The 22004-nt window shown below is 37.6% G+C and overlaps 1 protein-coding gene across 10 annotated transcripts in view; it reads left to right on the top strand.

Moving 5' to 3' along the window:
- The window catches only part of KIF27 (kinesin family member 27), a 147889-nt gene that overhangs the window by 62174 nt on the left and 63711 nt on the right, over positions 1–22004 (top strand). For all 10 annotated transcript variants that reach the window (XM_057498536.1, XM_057498539.1, XM_057498537.1 and 7 more), the window contains one exon: positions 18227–18340. In XM_057498536.1, coding sequence (XP_057354519.1) covers positions 18227–18340 — 114 coding nt within the window. The remainder of the gene's footprint in view (positions 1–18226; positions 18341–22004) is intronic.

Below are 22004 nucleotides of genomic sequence, written 5' to 3' on the forward strand. Positions count from 1 at the left end.
AGATATTAATATTTATAGGTTATATTTGCTATGTTGTACTTCCATTCCTATGGCCAATTTTTATTTTTATTAAAGTATCATTAATATACAATCTTAACATTGGTTTCAAATGTATGTCACAGTGGTTCAACAGTGCCCATGATCAGCTTACATTGTGATTGCAATTATTCTGCCCTTTTATCCTTTCCCCCTCCACTTCCCCAGCACCCACCCCAACTCTTCCCCTTAGTAACCACTAGTCACTTCTCAGTGTCTGTGAATCTAATGCTGTTTCATCCCTGCTGTTTTGCTTTGTTTTTATATTTCACAAATGAGTGAAATCATACAGTTTTTGTCTTTCTTTGCCTGGCTTGTTCCACTGAGCACAATACCCTCTAGATCCATCCATGTTGGTGCAAATAGCAGGATTTTTTTCTTTTTATGTTGAACAATATCCTATTGCATATATGTACCACTTCTTTATAAATCAAGGATTTTGTTTTCTTCAGGTAAATTCCTAGGAGTGGAATTACTGGGTCAAATGATATTTCCTTTTTTAAAGAGTTTTTTGAGGAACCTCTATATTGCTTTCCACAATGGTTGCACCAATTTGAAGTCCTACCAACAGTGTAGGAGGGTTCCTTATTCTCTGCATTTTCACAAGTATTTGTTATTTCTTGTCTTTTGAATAGTGGCTATTCTAACTGGTGTGAGGTGATATCTCATTGTGGTTTTAATTTGCACTTCCCTGATGCTTAGCTGTCTGGAGCATTCTTTTCATGTGCCTGTTGGCCATTTGTATTTCTTCTTTGGAGAAGTGTCTGTTCAGGTCCTCTGCCCATTCTTTGATAGGGTTATTTGTTTTTGGGGTGTTGGGGCATATGAGTTCTTTATATATTTTGGATGTTAGCCCCTTATCAGATAAGTCATTTACAAATCTATTCTACCATGGTGCAGCATGCCTCTTTGTTCTGCTGATGGTGTTCTTTGCTGTATGGAAGCTTTTTAGTTTGATGTAATCCCATTTGTTCATTTTTTATTTTGCTCATATTCAAGAGAGTTTTGCCTATGTTCTAGGAGTTTTATGGTTTCATGACTTACATTCATGTCTTTGATCCATTTCAAGTTTACTTTTGTGTATGGAGTTAGACAATAATAGAGTTCCATTCTCTTACATGTAGTTGTCCAGTTTTCCCACCCCATTGTATATCCATGGCTCCTTTATGATGTATTAATTGGCCTATATGTGTGGGTTTATATCTGGGCTCTCTATTCTGTTCCATTGATCTATGGGTCTGTTCTTGTGCCAGTACCAAATTGTTTTGATTACTGTGGCTTTGTAGTAGAGCTTGCAGTGGGCAGCATAATACTCCCACTTTGTTCTTTCTCAGGATTGCTTTGGTTATTTGGGGTCTTTTGTGGCTCAATATAAATTTTAGAACTATTTGTTCTAGTTTGTTGAAAAATGCTTTTGTTGTTTTGATAGGGATTGCACTGAATCTGTAGATTGCTTTAGGCAGGATGGCCATTTGACAATATTAATTCTTCCTGTCCATGAGCAGAGTATGTATTTCCATTTATTGGTGTCTTCTTTAATTTCTCTCATGAGTGTCTTGTGGTTTTCAGGGTATATGTCTTTCACCTCCTTGGTTAGGTTTATTCCTAGGTATTTTATTCCTTTTGCTACAATTGTAAATGGAGTTGTTTTCCTGATTTCTCTTTCTGCTAGTTCATTGTCAGTATATAGGAATATGAAAGATTTCTGTGTATTAATTTTGTATCCTGCAGCTTTGCTGAATTTGGTTATTAGTTCTAATAGTTTTCGGAGGACTCTTTAGGGTTTTCTATGTATAATATCCTGTCATCTGCCAATAGTGACAATTTACGTCTCCTTAACCAATTTGGATGCCTTTTATCTATGTGTTGTCTGATTGTGATGGCTAGGACCTCTTATAGTACTATGTTGCATAAAAGTGGTGAGGGTGGACATCCTTGTCTTGTTCCTGATCTTAGAGGAAAAAATTTCAGCTTCTTGCTTTTAGGTATGATGTTGCCTGTGGGTTTGTTGTATGTGGCCTTTACTATGCTGAATTACATACCCTCTATCTCCATTTTGTTGAGACTTTTATCATGAATGATTGTTGATTTTGTCAAATGCTTTTTCGGCATCTTTTGAGGTGATCATGTGGTGTTTATCCTTTTTGTGAATGTGATGTATGATATTGATGGATTTACAAATATTGTACCATCCTTGCATCCCTGGAATATATCCCACTTGGTCATATGGGTGATCTTTTTGATGTATTTTTGGATTCAGTTTGCTAATATTTTGTTGAGGATTTTTGCATATATGTTATTTGTGAATATTGGTCTGTAATTTTTTTTGTGTGTGGTGTCTTTGTCTGGTTTTGGTATTAGAGTGATGCTGGCTTCAGGGAATGAGTTTGGAAGTATTCCCTCTTCTACTTTTTGGAATACTTTAAGAAGGATGGGTATTATCCCTTCTTTAATTGCTTTATAAAATTCAGCTGTGAAGCCATCTGGACCAGGTTTTGTTTTTAGTAGTTGGTTTATTACCAGTTCAATTTCATTGCTGGTAATTTATCTGTTTAGATTTTCTGTTTCTTCCTGGGTTAGTCTTGGAAGGTTGTATTTTTCTAGAAAGTTGTCCTTTTCTTCTTGGTTGTCCAACTTATTGGCATGTAATTTTTCATGGTATTCTCTAATAATTCTTTGTATTTCTGTGTTGTTCATAGTGATTTTTCCATTCTCATTTCTGATTCTGTTTATGTGTGTAGACTATCTTTTTTCTTGATAAGTCTGGGTAGGGGCTTATCTATTCTGTTTATTTTCTCAAAGAACCAGCTCCTGGTTTCATTGGGTTTTTTTTCTGTTTTTTTTTATTCTTCTCTATTTTACTTATTTCTGTTCTGATCTTTATTATGTTCCTCCTTCCATTGACTTTGGGCTTTGTTTGTTCTTTTCTTCCTAGTTTCCTTAATTGTGAATTTAGACTGTTTATTTGGGATTATTCTTGTTTCTTAAGCCTGTATTGTGTGTGCTTTCCTATTGGACCTGCCTTATGCTGTTTCCCAAGATTTGGGGCTGTTGTGTTTTTATTTTCATTTGTCTCCATGCATTCTTGATTTCTATTTAAATTGTTTATTGATCCATTGATTATTTAGAAGGATGTTGTTTAGCCTCCATGTGTTTGTAGGTCTTTTTATTTTCTCTGTGTAGTTTATTTCTAGTTTCATACTATTGTGGTCTGAGAAGCTGCTTGATACAATTTTGATCTTTTTAAATTTATTGAGGCTCTTCTTGTGGCCTAGTATGTGATCTGTTCTGGAAAATGTTCCATGTACATTTGAGAATGTGTATCCTGCTGCTTTTGGATAGAGTGTTCTGTAGATATCTGTTAAGTCCATCTGATTGAATGTATTGTTCAGTGCTGTGTTTCTTTACTTATTTTCTGTCTAGTTGATATATTAATGTGAGTCATATGTTAAAGTCTCCTAAAATGAATGTATTGCAGTCAGTTTTGCCCCTTTAATTCTGTTACTATTTGTTTTACATATTTTGGTACATATTTACATATATTGGGTGCATAGAGATTTATAATGATTATATCCTCTTGTTGGACTGACCCCTTTATCATTATGCAATATCCTTGTCTCATTACTTTCTTTGTTTTGTAATCTATTTTGTCTGACATAAGTACTGTTAGTTTGCTTTTTTCTCCCTATTATTTGTTTGAACTTTTTACATCCCTTCACTTTTAGTCTGTATATGTCTTTGGTCTGAAGTGAGTGTCTTGTATGCAGCATATAGATGGGTCTTGTTTTTTTATCCAATCTGCCACTCTGTTTTTTGGTTGGTGCATTCAGTTCATTTACATTTAAGGTGATTATTGATAGATATGTACTTATTACCATTTGTTTCTATATCTCCTCTCTTATTCTCTTATTATTAGAGGGATTTCTTTAGCATTGTAATTAGATTTTCCTCCCTACCCTTCCTTCCTCCCTCTGTTCCTCTCCTTTCTTCACTTCCATTCTGTCCTTTATTTTTCTTTTTTATTTAATTCTATTTATTTGTTTATTTTTATTATGGTATCATTAATGTACCATTACATTAGGAACATTATGTATACCAGACTCTCCCCTTCACCAAGTCCCCCCAACAAACCCCATTACAGTCACCGTCCATCACCATAGTAAGATGCTGTAGAATCACTACTTGTCTACTCTGTGTTGCACAGCCCTCCCTGTGCCCCCCACCCCCACATTATGCATACTAATTGTAATGCCTGTTTCTTTTAACTCCCCCTTATCCCTCCTTTCCCACCCATCCTCCCCAGTCCCTTTCCCTTTGGTAACTGTTAGTCCATTCTTGGGTTCTGTGATTCTGCTGCTGGTTTGTTCTTTCAGTTTTTTCTTTGTTCTTATACTTCACATAAGAGTGAAATCATCTGATACTTGTCTTTCTCCACCTGGCTTATTTCACTGAGCATAATACCCTCTAGCTCCGTCCATGTTGTTGCAAATGGTAGGATTTGTTTTCTTCTTATGGCTGAATAATATTCCATTGTGTATATGTACTACATCTTCTTTATCCATTTATCTACTGATGGACACTTGGTTGCTTCCATTTCTTAGCTATTGTCAATAGTGCTGCAATAAATATAGGGGTGCATCTGTCTTTTTCAAACTGGGCTGATGTACACTTAGGGTAAATTTCTAGAAGTGGAATTCCTGGTCAAATGGTATTACTATTTTGAGTTTTTTGAGGGACCTTCATATTGCTTTCCACAATGGTTGAACTAATTTACATTCCCACCAGCAGTGTAGGAGGGTTCCCCTTTCTCCACAACCTCACCAACATCTGTTGTTGTTTGTCTTTTGGATGGTGCCAATCCTTACTGGTGTGAAGTGATATCTCATTGTGGTTTTAGTTTGCATTTCTCTGATGACTAGTGATGTGGAGCATCTTTTCATGTGTCTGGCCTTATGAATTTCTTCTTTGGAGAAGTGTCTGTTCAGCTCCACTGCCCATTTTTTAATTGGATTGTTTGCTTTTTGTCTATTGAGGTGCATGAGCTCTTTATATGTATTGGATGTCAACCCTTTATCAGATCTGTCATTTATGAATATATTCTCCCATATGATAGGATGCCTTTTTGTTCTATTGATAGTGTCCTTTGCTGTACAGAAGCTTTTCAGCTTGATATAGTCCCACTTGTTCAGTTTTGCTTTTGTTTCCCTTGCCCAGGGAGACATGTTCATGAAGAAGTCACACATGTTTATGTCCAAGAGATTTTTGCCTATGTTTTTTTCTAAGAGTTTTATGGTTTCATGACTTACATTCAGGTCTTTGATCCATTTCAAATTCACTTTTGTGTATGGGGTTAGACAGTGATCCAGTTTCATTCTCTTACATGTAGCTGTCCAGTTTTGCCAGCACCATCTGTTGAAGAGACTGTCATTTCCCCATTGTATGTCCATGACTCCTTTATCGAATATTAATTGACTATATATGTTTGGGTTAATGTTTGGAGTCTCTGTTCTGTTCCACTGGTCTGTGGCTCTGTTCTTGTGCCAGTACCAAATTGTCTTGATTACTGTGGCTTTGTAGTAGAGCTTGAAGTTGGGGAGTGAGATCCCCCCACTTTATTCTTCCTTCTCAGGATTGCTTTGGCTATTTGGGGTCTTCAGTGGTTCCATATGAATTTTAGAACTATTTGTTCCAGTTTGTTGAAGAATGCTGTTGGTAATGTGATAGGGATTGCATTGAATCTGTAGATTGCTTTCGGCTAGATGACCATTTTGATGATATTAATTCTTCCTAGCCAGGAGCATGGGATGAGTTTGCATTTGTTAGTGTCCTCTTTAATTTCTCTTAAGAGTATCTTGTAGTTTTCAGGGTATAGATCTTTCACTTCCTTGTTTAGGTTTTTTCCTAGGTATTTTATTCCTTTTGATGCAATTGTGAATGGATTGTTTTCCTGATTTCTTTTCCTGTTAATTCATTGTTAGTGTATAGGAAAACCACAGATTTCTGTGTATTAATTTTGTATCCTGCACCTTTGCTGAATTCCAATATTGGTTCTAGTAGTTTTGCAGTGGAGTCTTTAGGGTTTTTTATGTACAATATCATGTCATCTGCAAATAGTGACAGTTTGACTTCTTTGCTAATCTGGTTTCCTTGTATTTCTTTGTTTTGTCTAATTGCTGGGGCTAGGACCTCCACTACTATATTGAATGACAGTAGGGAGAGTAGGTATCCCTGTCTTGTTCCTGACTTAGAGGAAAAGCTTTCAGCTTCTCGCTGTTAAGTATAGTGTTGGCTGTGGGTTTATCATACATGGCCTTTATTATGTTGAGGTACTTGCCTTCAAACCCATTTTGTTGAGAGTTTTTATCATGAATGGATGTTGAATTTTGTTGAATGCTTTTTCAGCATCTATGGAGATGATCATGTGGTTTTTGTCCTTCTTTTTCTTTATGTGGTGGATGATGTTGATGGATTTTTGAATGTTGTACCATTCTTCCATCCCTGAGATGAATCCCACTTGGTCATGGTGTATAATCCTCTTGATGTATTTTTGAATTCGGTTTGCTAATATTTTGTTGAATATTTTTACATCTATGTTCATCAGGGATATTGGTCTGTGATTTTCTTTTTTGGTGGGGTCTTTGCCTGGTTTTGGTGTTAGGGTGATGCTGGCTTCATGGAATGAGTTTGAGAGTATTCCCTCCTCTTCTATTTTTTGGAAAACTTTATGGAGAATGGGTATTATGTCTTCTCTCTATGTCTGATAAAATTCCGAGGTAAATCCGTCTGGCCCAGGGAGTTTGCCCTTGGGTAGTTTTATTATTACCTCTTCAATTTCTTTGCTGGTAATTGGTCTGTTTAGATTTTCTGTTTCTTCTTTGGTCAGTCTTGGAAGGTTGTATTTTTCCAGGAAGTTGTCCATTTCTTCTAGGTTTTCCAGCTTGTTAGCATATAGGTTTTCATAGTATTCTCTAATAATTCTTTGTATTTCTGTGGGGTCTGTCGTGATTTTTCCTTTCTCGTTTCTGATTCTGTTTATGTGTGTTGATTCTCTTTTTCTCTTAGTAAGTCTGGCTAATGGCTTATCTATTTTGTTTATTTTCTCAAAGACCCAGCCCTTGGTTTCATTGATTATTTTCTATTGTTTTATTCTTCTCAATTTTATTTATTTCTTCTCTGATCTTTATTATGTCCCTCCTTCTGCTGTCTTTAGGCCTCATTTGTTCTTCTTTGTCCAATTTCAATAATTGTGACTTTAGACTCTTCATTTGGGATTGTTCTTCCTTCTTTAAATATGCCTGGATTGCTATATACTTTCCTCTTAAGACTGCTTTCGCTGCGTCCCACAGAAGTTGGGGCTTTGTGTTGTTGTTGTCATTTGTTTCCATATATTGCTTGATCTCTATTTTAATTTGGTCATTGATTCATTGATTATTTAGGAGCATGTTGTTAAGCCTCCATGTGTTTGTGAGCCTTTTTGCTTTATTTGTACAATTTATTTCTAGTTTAACACCTTTGTGTTCCATGAAGTTGGTTGTAGAATTTCAGTCTTTTTTAATTTACTAAGGCTCTTTTTGTGGCCTAGCATGTGGTCTATTCTGGAGAATGTTCCATGTGCACTTGAGAAGAATGTGTATCCTGTTGCTTTTGGATGTAGAGTTCTATAGATGTCTATTAGGTCCATCTGTTCTAGTATGTTGTTCAGTGCCTCTGTGTCCTTACTTATTTTCTGTCTGGTAGATCTGTCCTTTGGAGTGAGTGGTGTGTTGAAGTGTCTTAAAATAAATGCACTGCATTCTAGTTCCTCCTTTAATTCTGTTAGTATTTGTTTCACATATGTTGGTGCTTCTGTGTTGGTTGCATATATATTTATAATGGTTATATCCTCTTGTTGGACTGACCCGTTTATCATTATGTAATTTCCTTCTTTATCTCTTGTTACTTTTTTTGTTTTGAAGTCTATTTTTTCTGATACTAGTAGTGCAACATCTGCATTTTTCTCCCTGTTGTTTGCATGAAATATGTTTTTCCATCCCTTGGCTTTTAGTCTGTGTATGTCTTTGGGTTTGAGGTGAGTCTCTTCTAAGCAGCATATAGATGGGTCTTGCTTTTTTATCCATTCTATTACTCTGTGTCTCTTGATTGGTGCATTCAGTCCGCTTACATTTAGGGTGATTATTGAAAGATATGTACCTATTGCCATTGGAGGCTTTAGATTCATGGTTAACAAAGGTTCAAGGTTAGCTTCTTTACTATCTAACTCTCTAACTTATCTTGTCTATTGAGCTATTATAAACACAGTCTGATGATTATTTTTTCTCTCCCTTCTTATTCCTCCTCCTCCATTGTTTATGTTAGGTGTTTTATTCTGTGCTCTTTTCTGTTTCCTTTGAATGCTTTTGTGAGTAGTTGATTTTTGGCCTTTAGTTAGTATTTGGTTGGTCTGCTTTCTTTGCTGTGATTTTATTTTCTCTGGTGACATCTTTTTAGCATTAGGAGTGCTCCCATCTAGAGCAGTCCCTCTAAAATACCCTGTAGAGGTGGTTTGTGGGAGGCAAATTCCCTTAACTTTTGCTTGTCTGGGAATTGTTTAATCCCTCCTTCATATTTAAATGATAATCGGGCTGGATACAGTATTCTTGGTTCAAGGCCCTTCTGTTTCATTGCATTAAATATATCATGCCATTCTCTTCTGGCCTGTAAGGTTTCTGTTGAGAAGTCTAATGATAGCCTGATGGGTTTTCCTTTGTAGGTGACCTTTTTTCTCTCTCTGGCTGCCTTTAAAACTCTATCCTTGTCCTTGATCTTTGCCATTTTAATTATTATGTGTCTTGATGTTGTCCTCCTTGGGTCCCATGTGTTGGGAGTTCTGTGGGCTCCTGTGATCTGAGAGCCTATTTTCTCCCCCAGTTTGGGGAAGTTTTCAGCAATTATTTCTTCAAATACACTTCCTATCCCTCTTTCTCTCTCTTCTTCTTCTGGTACTCCTATAATGCAGATATTGTTCCGTTTGGATTGGTCCCACAGTTCTCCTGATAATCTTTCATTCCTGGAGATCCTTTTATTTCTCTCTGTGTCAGCTTCTCTGTGTTCCTGTTCTCTGATTTCTATCCCATTAACGGCCTCTTGCAGCTCTTCCAGTCTGCTCTTAAGTCCTTCCAGAGATTATCTATTTCTGTATTCTCCCTCCCAACTTTATCCATTAGCTCTTGCATATTTCTCTACATCTCCATCAGCATGGTTATGACCTTTATTTTGAATTCTTTTTCAGGAAGATTGGTTAAATCTATCTCACCAGGCTCCTTCTCAGGGGTTGTCTGGGTTATTCTTGTCTGGATCAAATTTTTCTGCCTTTTCATGGTTATAAAGGTAGTCGTGGGCAGTTGGTGCATGTGTCAGCTGGGAGAACCAAGTCCCATCTTGCTTGTTGGTTGCCTTCTTCTCCTGCAAGAACGGCGACCCCTAGCGGCTTGTGCTGGGCAGCTGTGCACCAATGGGGCCTCTGAGTCTGGCCCTGGCAGCTGCTGAGGCGACTCTGGTGGTTGCTGTGGGCACGGCTGCTCTCAGGCTGCTCCCCTGCTATGGCGGAGCTGCGCCAGATGGGAAATAGACAGGAGGCTGTTTATTGCCATGAGGGGCCTCAGAGCTGCACTGCCGCCCAGGGGTTTAGGGCACCCGGAGTTCCCCGGGATTCCCAGCCGCTGAGCTGAGTGTGCCGGGATGCTTCCGTCCAACTGTGAGGCCCCTGTCCCTTTAAGACTTTCAAAAGGCCCTCGCATTTCTTTTGTCCCAGGGGCGCTGGCTGCGGGGACCCACTCGCAGGTTTTACTGTTTCATTTTCCTAATATTCAGCACACCATGCACTGTGTGTCTGTGCTCCCTGTGTGGATGACTAGGGCTGGGTATTTAGCAGTCCTGGGCTCCCCCTCCCTCCCCGCTCTGACTCCTCTCCTCTTTCCGGGGAGCTGGGGCGGGGATGGGGGCACTCAGGTCCCACCGGGCCGCGGCTTGTATCTTACCCCCTTCGTGAGGTGCTGAGTTCTCGCAGATGTAGATGTATCCTGGCTGTTGTACTGTGTCTTCTGTTCTCTCTTTTAGGAATAGTTGTATTTGTTGTATTTTCTAATATATATATGGTTTTGGGAGATTTCTGCTGCCCTACTCATGCCGCCATCTTGGCTCGTCCCCCCCCCCTTTTTTTTTAATTTATTGTAGGCTTTAGATTTGTGGTTACCAGAGGTTCAAGGCTAGCTTCCTTACTATCTAACAGTCTATCTTAAATTTCTGATCACTCTATTTCAAACACTATTTAGAGGTACTTTTTTTTTTTAACCACTTCTTTCTCCTCCACTCTTTATGTATTAGGTCTATTTGTGTATCGCTTGACTGATTTTGTGAGTGGTTGATTTAATTTCACACATGCTTGGTAATTAATTTGTCTGCTACCTTTACTGTGGGTTTATTTTCACTGGTGACAGCTATTTAGTGTTAGGAACATTTCCGTCTATAGCAGTCCCTTTAACATATCCTTTTCAGCTGTAGGGCTGGCTTAGTGGTGGTGAATTCCTTCAACTTTCATTGATATGAAAATCGTTTAATCCCTGCTTCAAATATAAATGATAATCTTGCTGGATAGAGGATTATTGTTTGGAGGGCCTTCTGTTTTGGTACATTAAATATATCATGTCATCCCTTCTGTCCTGTAAAGTTTCTGCTGAGAAGTCTGCTGGTATTCTGATGGGGTTTCCTTTATGAGTCATCTTTTTTCTTTGGCTGGCTGCTTTCAGCACTGTTTCCTTGACCTTGATCTTTGCCATTTTAAATATTATATGTCTTGCTGTTGTCTTGCTTGTGTTCCTATTTGTTTAGGGGCTCTCTGAACTTCCAAGGCCTGAATCTCTATTTTCTTCCCCATATTGTGGAAGTTTTCAACAATTATTTCCTTAAAGAGATTTTCTATCCCTTTGTCTTCTCCTTCTGGTACCCCTATTTTGTAAATATTGTTTCATTTGGATTGATCACATAGCTGTCTTATTCTTTCATTCCTAGAGATCCTTTTTCCTTCTCTGTTTCTCAGCTTCTTTGTTTTCCTCTTTTCTAATTTCCTTTTCATTTACCATCTCCTCTACATGTTTTAATCTACTGTTAAATCCCTCCAGTGTATGTTTCATTTCAGATAATATGTTCTTTAGCTCTGAGTGGCTCTTTTTCATGTTTTCTATCTCTTTGTTGATGTCCTTCCTGAGATACTGAATATTTTTCTTTAGATTTGTGAGCATGTTTATGACTGTTGTTTTGAAATCTTCATCAAGAAGATTGGTGATCTCTGTTTCATTTAGCCCTTTATGGGGTTCTGTCTTGTAGTTTTGTTTCAATCATATTCCACTGCCTACTCCTTTTGTCAGGGTTTATGTGTTTCTTTGTTTGTATTAGATGTCTCTGCTATGCTTTCTGGCCTTTTGAATCATAGCTTTATGAAGGAGGTATGCTGTGTGCCCAGAAGCTGAAGATTCTTTACTGTCTATTGCCTGGTTCTCTTTCACGGGGGCCCCAGTTGTGGGCACACTTTGGGTGGGGCGTCTTTCCATCTGGCGTCTGCAGTGGTCCAGTCCAGTTTGGCAGTTTGCCTCCACTGCTGTCTCCATGTTCAGCTCGGGAATCTGCTGAGCTTGCTGTGGGTGGGGCCTCCTTCTTCTTGGCCTGAAGCACTGGCAGGGATTCTGGGTTAATGGGGTGGGTGGACCAATATGCGGCTTTGTCCTGACTGGACCAGCAGCATTGGGTTTGGACACCAGAAAGAGGAAGAAGCTCTTGGGGCTGGGTCCTGCAGGCACCTCCCCAGTTGGGCTGAAACGGAGCCAAGGAAGCTGGGAGAGTCTCCCTCTGCCTGCCAGGCAGCAAAGTCTGTTGCTGCCACTGAGCCATGTGGATTGGCTCCCATCAGCATTTTCAGGAAAGAATCTTGGGAGTGCATTGCCAGCAAGGGGGATGGAGCTTCTGGGATTCCCGAGAGTTCCCAATCTGTTGGGCCGAGGAAGGACTGTGGAGGTATCCCTCATGTGCCTTTTCTGCTGAGTAGAGAGTTCTGTCCAACCCTTGCCCCTCTGGTACCCATCCCATTGCTGGCAAGTCTTCCAATCTGCCACCTCTGCTTTGGGCCTCAGGACTGGCAGAGCATGCCTGCTCTCCACACTGGCTGGGGTCTACGCCTCCCAGAGTGTTCCACTTGTCCTTGGTGTCCACCCCTGCTAATCACCAGAACCCAATGTAATGTGGGCTCATGCTCCCAGAACAGATCTCCAGGACCAGGTGTGCAGTGCTTCTGGGCTCCTACTCATTCCCACTCCATTTCTTTTTCTCCCGTTTATAGGCTAGGGTTGGGGGAGGGCCTGGGTCATGCTCAAGCTCTACTTTGCCACCTAACCCTTTTCTCTGTGGTCCTCTCTTCCTTAGGTATAGGTGGTCTGTTCTGTAGTCTTCAGGTTATTTTCAGGTCTAGTTGTATTTGGTGTATTTTCCTCTTTTATGTATTTTTGGGAGGAGGTATCTGTCTTGCCTTCCTTTTCTGCCATCTTTAATCCTCTATGTCATGACTAATTTATTAAGTTTGTACCTCTTTACCTTTTCACCTGTTTCACCCACTCATACCCCCACACCCCTCCCCTATGGTATCAAACAATCTGTTGCTAATATTTATGGGTGTTTCATTTTGTGGTTTGTTTTGTGTTTTTAGATCCCACATATAAGTGAAATCACATGGTATATGTCCTTCTCTACCTGACTATTTCACTTAGAATGCTACCCTCTGGGTCCATCCATGTTGTTGCAAATGGCAAAATCGCCATCTTTTTTTATGGCTGAGTAATATGCCATTGTGCTTATGTACCACATCTTTTTTATCTATTCATCTGTTGATGGTCACTTGGGTTGCTTCCATATCTTGGCTATTGTAAATAATGTTGCAATAAACTAGGTGTGTATATATCTTTTCAAGTTAGTGATTTGGTTTTTTTACGTAAATTCCCAGAAGTGGAATTGCTGGGTTTATTTTATTTCTATTTTTAATGTTTTGAGGAACCTTCATACGGTTTTCCACCATGGCTGTATGAATTTAAATTTCCACCAACAGTGCACAAGGATTCCCTTTTCTCCACATCCTTGCCAGTCTTTATTATTTCTTATATTTTAGGTAGTAGCCATTTTGACTGGTGTGAAGTGGTATTTCATTGTGGTTTTACTTCACATTGCCTTGATGATTAGTGATGTTGAGCATTGTTTCATGTGCTTATTGATCATCTGTATGTTTTCTTTGGGAAAATGTCTATCCAGATCTTCTGCCCACTTTTTAAAATTGGGTTATTTGGGGTTTTTCTGGTGTTGAGTTATATGAGTTCTTTCTAGATTTTGGATATTAGCAAATTAGGTATATCATTTGCAAATATATTCTCCCATACAGTAGTTTGTCTTTTTGTTTTGTTGATGGTTTCCTTTGGCAGCACTATTTTACATTCCTACCAGCAATGTGTGAGGGTTCTGATTTTTCCACCTGTTCAATACTTGTTATTTTTTGTTCTTTTTTTTACTATAGTCATACAGGTACATGTGAAGTGATATCTCATTGTAGTTTTGATTTGCATTTTCAAACTAATGATGTTGAACATCTTTTCATGTACTTAGTGACCATTTGTTTATCTTCTTTGGAGAAATGTCCATTCAAGTTGTCTACTTTTTAACTGGATTGTCTTTTTGTTGTTGAGTTGTAGGAGTTCTTTTATATTCTGTACATTAAACTCAGATCAGAGAGAAGATTTACAAATATTTTCTTCCCATTCTGTAGGTTCTTTAAACTTTCTTGGTAATACTCTTGGATGCACCAAATCTTTAAATTTTTGTGAAGTCCGATTTGTTTTTTTCTTTTTGGTTGCTCGTGCTTTTGCTTTCATATCTAAAAATCCACTTCTGAATCTAAAGTCACGAATATTTACCCTTTTTTTTTTTTGAAGAGTTGTATGGTTTTAGCTCTTACATTTAGGTCATCATTTTGAGTTAATTTTTGTATTGGTATGCAATAGGGATCCAACTTCATTCTGGACATCCAGATGTCTAAGCACTATCTATTGAAGACCCTATTCTTTCTCCACTGAGTGGACTTGGCACACTTGTAAGAAATTAATTGGCTATAGATTTATGGCTTTATTTCTAAACTCTCAATTCTGTTCCATTTATTACATGTCTGTCCTTATGCCAGTGCCATACTGTTTGAATACTGTTGCATTGTAGTAAAGTTTTAAAATTGGAAAGTAAGTCCTCCACCTTTGTTCTTCTTTTTCAAGATTGTTTTGGCTATTTGAGGCCCCTTGCAATTCCATATGAATTTAAGGATCAGCTTTTCCATTTCTGCAACAAAGGCCATTGGAATTTTGATACAGATTGAATCTGTAGACCTCTTAGGTAGTATTGACATCACAACAACATTAACTCTTCCTATCCATGAGCATGGGGTGTCTTCTCATTTATTTAGGTTTTTAATTTTTTTTTCAGCAAAGTTTTGTAATTTTCAGCATACTAGCCCTTTAAATCGTTGGTTAAATTTATTCCCTGGTATTTCATTCTTTTAGATGTTATTTTAAATGGAATTCCTTTCTTAATTTCCTTGAATTACTCATTCCTAATAATGGTAATAACTATTATTATAGCAGTAATTAACATTTATCATTTGTCTTCATTTAATTTTATGCTGAGCACTTATATTCTTTATCTCATTTAATTTTTTTCTCCTACATTTTCAACTTTTCCTTTTCTCTTAGATTCTCTTGTCTTAGATTTTTCTCATCCTAAAATTATCCTTATTCAACTTCATACTTGCTTCTCTTCTCTTTATAATCAAACTTCTTGGAAAACTTTACTGCATTTCTGTTTTCTCTGCTTCACTTTTTTATCCTCTCCAGTTTGGCTTCTTGCTCCTGGCTTTACCATCCACTGCAGAACTCCCAGAAGCTCCTTAGCACACACTCTGTCACTAAAGCTCTCAACACCTCAGCTGGGTTCAGCATAGTTTGAACTGCTCCCTCCATCCTGAAATATTTTCCCATTTGCCTTTGTGAAATTATACTCTCCTTGCTATTCCTCTGATTGCTTGCTTTCTGTCTTGGCTAGCTCACCCTGCACTATCAGTCCTTTATATATGGGAATTTCTCAATGCTCCAGCCTATGCCTTCTTATCTTTTATACTCTGTCCTGAGTGACCTTATCTTTTACATGACTACAGTTAAACTCTGGCAACTCTCAAATGTAATCTTTAATCCTAGATTTATCTATGGATCTCTGGATTCATGTATCCAAACACTGACATCTTCATTTGGTTGTTTAGATGTATTTGTGACCTTCCTCTCTTATTTCCCAACTGCAGTCATCCTCAACTCTATCCTCTTATTACCCATATCCAATGAACCTGTAAGTCCTATAGATTGTATATTCTAAATATCTTGAATCTATTCAGTTTTCATTTCTACTGTCAACAATCTAGTTGCTTTGTTACAGAACTTCCTCCAGTGTGAGGATTAGACCTGCCTATCAGTCTGTGGTCTTTGGGTCTTTGGCCTCTCAGTTCTTCATAGGCCATGGCTTAAACCAACAAGACAGAGCATTTTCTAAATTTGCATTTAGGGAAAAGAAAAAACTCCTTTGTGCATAATTTGCTGAAATATAACTCTGCCAGTAACTTAAACCTTTTACATTCTTATCTAGGGCCATTTTGTTCCTTCTAGCCATATACCTTATTATAGGGAAATGACCCATTTAAGAGTAAGAATGAGTATTCCAGTAAAAGGATAGTCTGCTCCAAAGAAACACTGAAGTTTCTACTACTTAATGTGAAAACAGAAAACCTGCTCCCAGTCCCAATGGACATCTTGCCCTCTATTTGGAGATAACATTCTAACACTCCTCTTTGCCCATTTTCCACTTGACTAAACCATTTCCAGATACCATGACTTCTGTGTAGATTCTCTTTAAAACAGCAGTTAACTGGAGTCCATGAATGAGCTATAAAGAAAAAAGGGAACCCCTGAAATTGTGGACCATAATGTTACGTTGGACTTTTTACTTCTCTAAGCACCGAATTCCTCATTTATAAAATGGAATTTATAATAGTACCTGTCTATCACAATACCTGGTAGACAGTTATTTTAACATTATAACAGGGATTACAATATAAGATTTTAAGAAAAGATAATAATGTCTAGAACAACATGTCAGAGAAGAGATTAGACCTACTACAGTATTCTTTTAAAGCATTTGTGGAAAGTAGTAGTAGTAGAGAGTCAGCTCCAAGTATGAGGTACATTGATTTCAGCATCCTGAGGTTGCTATGACTATGGGGGGGGGGGTAAATTATAACTATTAACTAGAGCTAGAGAAGCGTGAACAATTAATGGCTAGTAAATACAACAGGGGTCCAAATTAACTAATAATACAACTCAAGTGGGCATAGCAGTGTCTTTATTTAGTTACAGCAGACCTGTGTTCTTTATGAGCAACCCCCTCAGTACCCATCCTGCCCAGTCCATGTCATTATAATTGCTGGAAATATGGTGAGAACTAACCAGATGTCCTGTGTGTTCCAACCTTATTCTGATTATTTAAACATTTCCTTTAAATAATTCTCAGCTCTCTTGTATAAGACTACTCAGTCTCTTAGCCTCTTCCTCCCTGTGCTTTTCTGTCTCAGAGTTCAGTTCTGTGAAGGTGGGGTGTGTAATATTGCATTGAATGGAATATGAGGGGAAGGGACCTCCTGAGTTTCATTTAGCCCTTGGATGTGACCAGCTGGAATCTGCTCTCCCTTGTCTACCTTTTCCTGCTGGCCCTTTGTGATGAGGCCCAGAGCTGGTGTAAGTCTGATCTCATGTTCAGTTTAGCACACAGAGGTGTGCTGGTTTCATCTCATTTCCTAATGGCATTACCCTGTCAAGGTTACTAGATCTTCCATATAACTTGCTATCCCAGTGGTCTATCCTCACCTTTGGTTGTGGGGTCAGTTCCCCACGATTACTCACTCTAATGGCTCTCAACTCAGGGACATGTCACCTGAGCCAGGGGGTCCAGCTAGTCTCTCTCTGTCCTGACCGTACTTCTCTGTGATTTCAGCAAGGTTGGGTGGTTCCCTGTTGTTTGGGGTCCCGGCACTGCAGTCTTCTTCTCTCACTCTGCGCTCAGAGGTACCTTTACTTATCACCCCTCTCTGGGCCAAAAACTCAGCAAGAGGAAAACTGAGACACACATCTTTCTTAATCTCTTTTTCCTTTCTGCCATATCTAGGGCTGAAATATAGTAGGCTATTACTTTGTGTCAGTACTTCTGAAATTACCTGTAGAAAGGTAAAATTTTCACTTCATTATTAACTGTCACAGCCTAACACTTTTGTAAAATGTGAACTAATAGAAAAGTAAAATAAAATGCACAGTAAAGGTCTATCTTTTAATTATTAGATTCAACAGACATAAGATTATTCTGTCAAATTGTTATAAAAGTTTCTAAATCCTTAATTTCAATTTCTATACTTAACCATATGGACCAGTAAGCAATAGTAATGCATACCAGCCCACTTTGATTCATGGCCTCCTTCCTGATTTGGTGGTAGACAGTGGCATCTTTTCTAAACCCCAGGAGAGCACCTGGGGCCTCTTGGCTCTTAAGATGGGGATGGCAACTATGTGAAAAATACTCTTCACATCCTGGACCATGGTCTGTCCTGAAAGGCTATTCTTATGCTGCAAAATCTTAATTTTTGTATGTCAGAAACTGAATGTTACTTTTCTTTTCATATTTCTACTGTTATGAATTCTAATATCCTCATGGCAGATAGGTGCTTGAGTGAACCAAGTGAAGGTAATGAAAGGCAGGAGAGGAAAGCACATTTACAATTTTTAGACTCTTATTCCTGTTATGCTAATTTGTAACACTGGCAAACAATGAAATAATACCTAGTTTTGTTAGTAATACCTGATTTTTGCTGTGAAATTTTATTTATTCAGGGAGGGGCTAACATTCCCAGAGCCCCAACCTTCATCTTCTCATTTTCTTTCTTTCTGCAACTAAGAAAGTAAATGTTAAGAAAATGATTATTGGCATAAATATTTAATGATGGCCAGGTAGTAAAAGCAATAAGATTTTCTCAATTTGTTTTCTATAGGAACTAAAGTTAAGAACAGAACAGGAAGAAGGTCTGAATTTGAAAGCTGAGGACCTTGATGCATTTAAGATGAAAAGGAGAAAAGGTTTGCCTGGAAGTATAGACCAACTCCAGGTTTGTCGATTCTATTTGGTGTTTCCTGGTTTCTCTTCCATTTGATGATTGCCTAAATAGAGGTAAAAAGTGATGGATTCTAACTAAAATCTTCAAACACTAGGCTTGCCGTTCAAGTACAAAATTTCTAATATTCTGAAGCTTTTCTGTTATTAAAAAATTACTTTCTCATTCAGAAAACTACTATATTTTTTCATTAGAAATGTGGTAGAATGTAAACATGAGATTCATGTTCCCGAGATTGTATTTATTCCAATGTCAAGACTGGTTTATTCCCATGGAAACAGACGTATTTCTAAAAATCAGAGCTCTTCATTCAAACATAACAACCATATATGTACTATATATGATATATTTAAAAACTTTTGTTTTAGCACCACATTTAAAAAAATGAAAACCATAAACTAATATCAAAGTTCAAAGAAACAAAATTTTAAACTTATGTTAATTCAAAACAGCAGTTCACAAATCTTACTGAAAGAAAAATACTGTACCTAAAATTGTAATTTTTATACTCAAACATAAATACACCCTTAATTCTGAAAAATGTATTTGCTTTCTCTTCCTAAACTTTATATGTTATATTTTAATAGTAAAATTTAGGGCATTGAATGTATTCCTAGTATTTATTTTACTAGTGTAGTTTATAAATTGGTTAAAGACATTCCAACATTTCTGGTGGAAAAGGTACATGGGGGAATAATAGAAGTAGGAATGCACAGAATAGTGAGACCTGTTTTTCAAAATGTTAAGGATCTAAATTTTAAATAAAAAGATTCCTGAAGCTTGCACTGACTGTATTGGGTTAAAAATAATAATAAAACAAAAAAATTTCATGTGTTTTAATGTTACAAAACAAAAACCTCTGTTCCAGAATTTGATTCTAAACAAGAACAAAATTATAAGTTAATATGAATATCCAAAGAGCTTATAATAGGAGATGGATTTGATATTATATTATATATATATATAGATTATATTATTTGATTGATTATAAGAAGGAAGTATTTAAAATTGGAACTGTGTGGTAGGAACTTTTGCTTTAAAACAAGAAATGACACATTAGGAAAATTTTTAAAAATTTACAGTAATCTTTATATCAACATTTATATCTTTTTATATCAATTTTTTATCTTTATAAAAATGCAGGAAAAATTTATTCATTTATTATTGGGTCCCTAAGACACCTACATTGTGTTACCAGACTCCTATTCTTCAAAGCACAACCAAAATATTATGTACTCTGTGGGGCCAGCACTGACATTCCTTGCATTTCTTAGAACCAATCTTTCCATTTTGCTTACACAGTACTTAGGAGTTAGCCATGTATACAGTATTTATTACCAAGAATCAATTTTTTGGATTTCTGTTCCATTGGAATGGAGCTTACAGATGATCTGTTACTCATCTTACAAACCCCACTCATAGTTAAGGAATGTTTCTAGAATATATTGTAGTTAATTGCTAGACTTCATATCAAGTTTCTAAGGGATAGCTGAATATAAAAAACTATTTTTACAGTTTCTCTGGGATAGCCTTCCTGTTCCTAGTAATTGTAGAGGTACTCTCTTAGGCCTTGATATTACCTGGATGTAATCATGTTTATAGGACGATACCATCTAGTTCGGGGTGGAAGCCTGCATAGCTCTGGGTCTACTTTGCCTTGGCCACTTTGCTCTCTTTTCTTCATGCATATTCAGTATCTCATTGTCCTAGAATAAATTTCTAGGAACTGTTTTTATCAAATTTGAGAAGAACTGAAAAATATTACTATATTGATTTGGTTTCCTATTATTTGTTGTTTAGGTAGCATTCTTCATTACTGTGTACACACTACAGATGGGTGCTTGGTAGAGTTCATCTTGGACAGTCATATTCCATTCATATTTTTGTTTTTACTTGTTTCTGGGTATCCTAATACAAGACAGTACAAAGATGCTTGCTTTGGAACTCCTTCCAGCTTTATTTTATTTTACTATTATTTGATGTTGACAGGCTACAATGCAGAGATTTCCAAAGCTCCATCATCTATCTTCCACTGTATGTACTCATTTAGTCATGTCATTGATTAATTGATTGAATCAGGCATTTATTTAGTCCATCTTTTAACATTTTACTGAAGACCAGTCATGGGCCAGACAGTATACCAAGGCATTAGGGATAGAGAGGTGGAAAGCACAGTCTCTGCAGCCAATCAAGCTGTTGCAGAGGGGGAGACAGTCTTAGAGCAGCCAGCCAGAAGTGCTGTGATGGAGAGGTGCATCTCTACAGCAGAGAAATGCTCCCCACTGTGTTCTCAGAACTAACTCAATATATGTAAAGATAGTTACAAGCCCTTTTTTTGTCAGCCTGAAAAATCCCAGACTTGAGCATCTTTGGGGAGTGAATTTTAACTCCTTATAAATCAACACAGCAAGATGTTAACTAGAACCACTTACTCTTGATGATTTCAGATAGAAAACTATTTTGTTATTCTCCCTGATAGTTTTGTTTTTCTCTCTGATAGTTTTTAAATGTTCATTTAAGGTGTTTCAAATAGTACTTAAAGTTTTTTTTATTTTGGTATCATTAATCTACAATTACAGAAAGAACATTATGTTTACTAGGTTCCCCCCTTCACCAAGTCCCCCCCACATACCCTTTCACAGTCACTGTCCATCTGCATAGTAAGATGCTATAAAATCACTACTTGTCTTCTCTGTGTTGCACAGCCCTCTCCATGCCGCCCATGCACTATACATGCTAAACGTAATGCCCTCTTTCTTTTTCCCCGCCCTTATCCCTCCCTTCCCACCCATCCTCCCCAGTCCCTTTCCCTTTGGTAACTATTAGTCCATTCTTGGGTTCTGTGATTCTGCTGCTGTTTTGTTCCTTCAGTGTTCCTTTGTTCTTATACTCCACATATGAGGGAAATCATTTGGTACTTGTCTTTCTCCGCCTGGCTTATCTCACTGAGCATAATACCCTCTAGCTCCATCCATGATGTTGCAAATGGTAGGATCTGTTTTTTTCTTATAGCGGTGTAATATTCCATTGTGTATATGTACCACATCTTCTTTATCCATTCATCTACTGATGGACATTTAGGTTGCTTCCATATCTTGGCTGTTGTAAATAGTGCAGCGATAAACATAGGGGTGCATCTGTCTTTTTCAAACTGGAGTGCTGCATTCTTAGGGTAAATTCCTAGAAGTGGAATTCCTGGGTCAAACGGTATTTCTACTTTTAGCATTCTGAGCATACTGCTTTCCACAATGGTTGAACTAATTTACATTCCCACCAACAGTGTAGGAGGGTTCCCCTTTGTCCACACCCTCACTAACATTTGTTGTTGTCTGTCTTTTTGATTATGGCGATCCTTACTGGTGTGAGGTGTTATCTCATTATGGTTTTAATTTGCATTTCTCTGATGATTAGCAATGTGGAGCATCTTTTCATGTGCCTGTTGGCCATCTGGATTTCTTCTTTAGAGAACTGTCTATTCAGCTCCTCTGCCATTTTTTAATTGGATTATTTGCTTTTTGTTTGTTGAGGTGTGTGAGCTCTTTATATATTTTGGATGTCAGCCCTTTATCAGATCTGTCATTTATGAATATATTCTCCCATACTGTAGGACACCTTTTTGTTCTATTGATGGTGTCCTTTCCTGTACAGAAGCTTTTTA

Source organism: Manis pentadactyla, chromosome 3 (genome assembly GCF_030020395.1).
Source record: "Manis pentadactyla isolate mManPen7 chromosome 3, mManPen7.hap1, whole genome shotgun sequence".
Taxonomy (NCBI): domain Eukaryota; kingdom Metazoa; phylum Chordata; class Mammalia; order Pholidota; family Manidae; genus Manis; species Manis pentadactyla.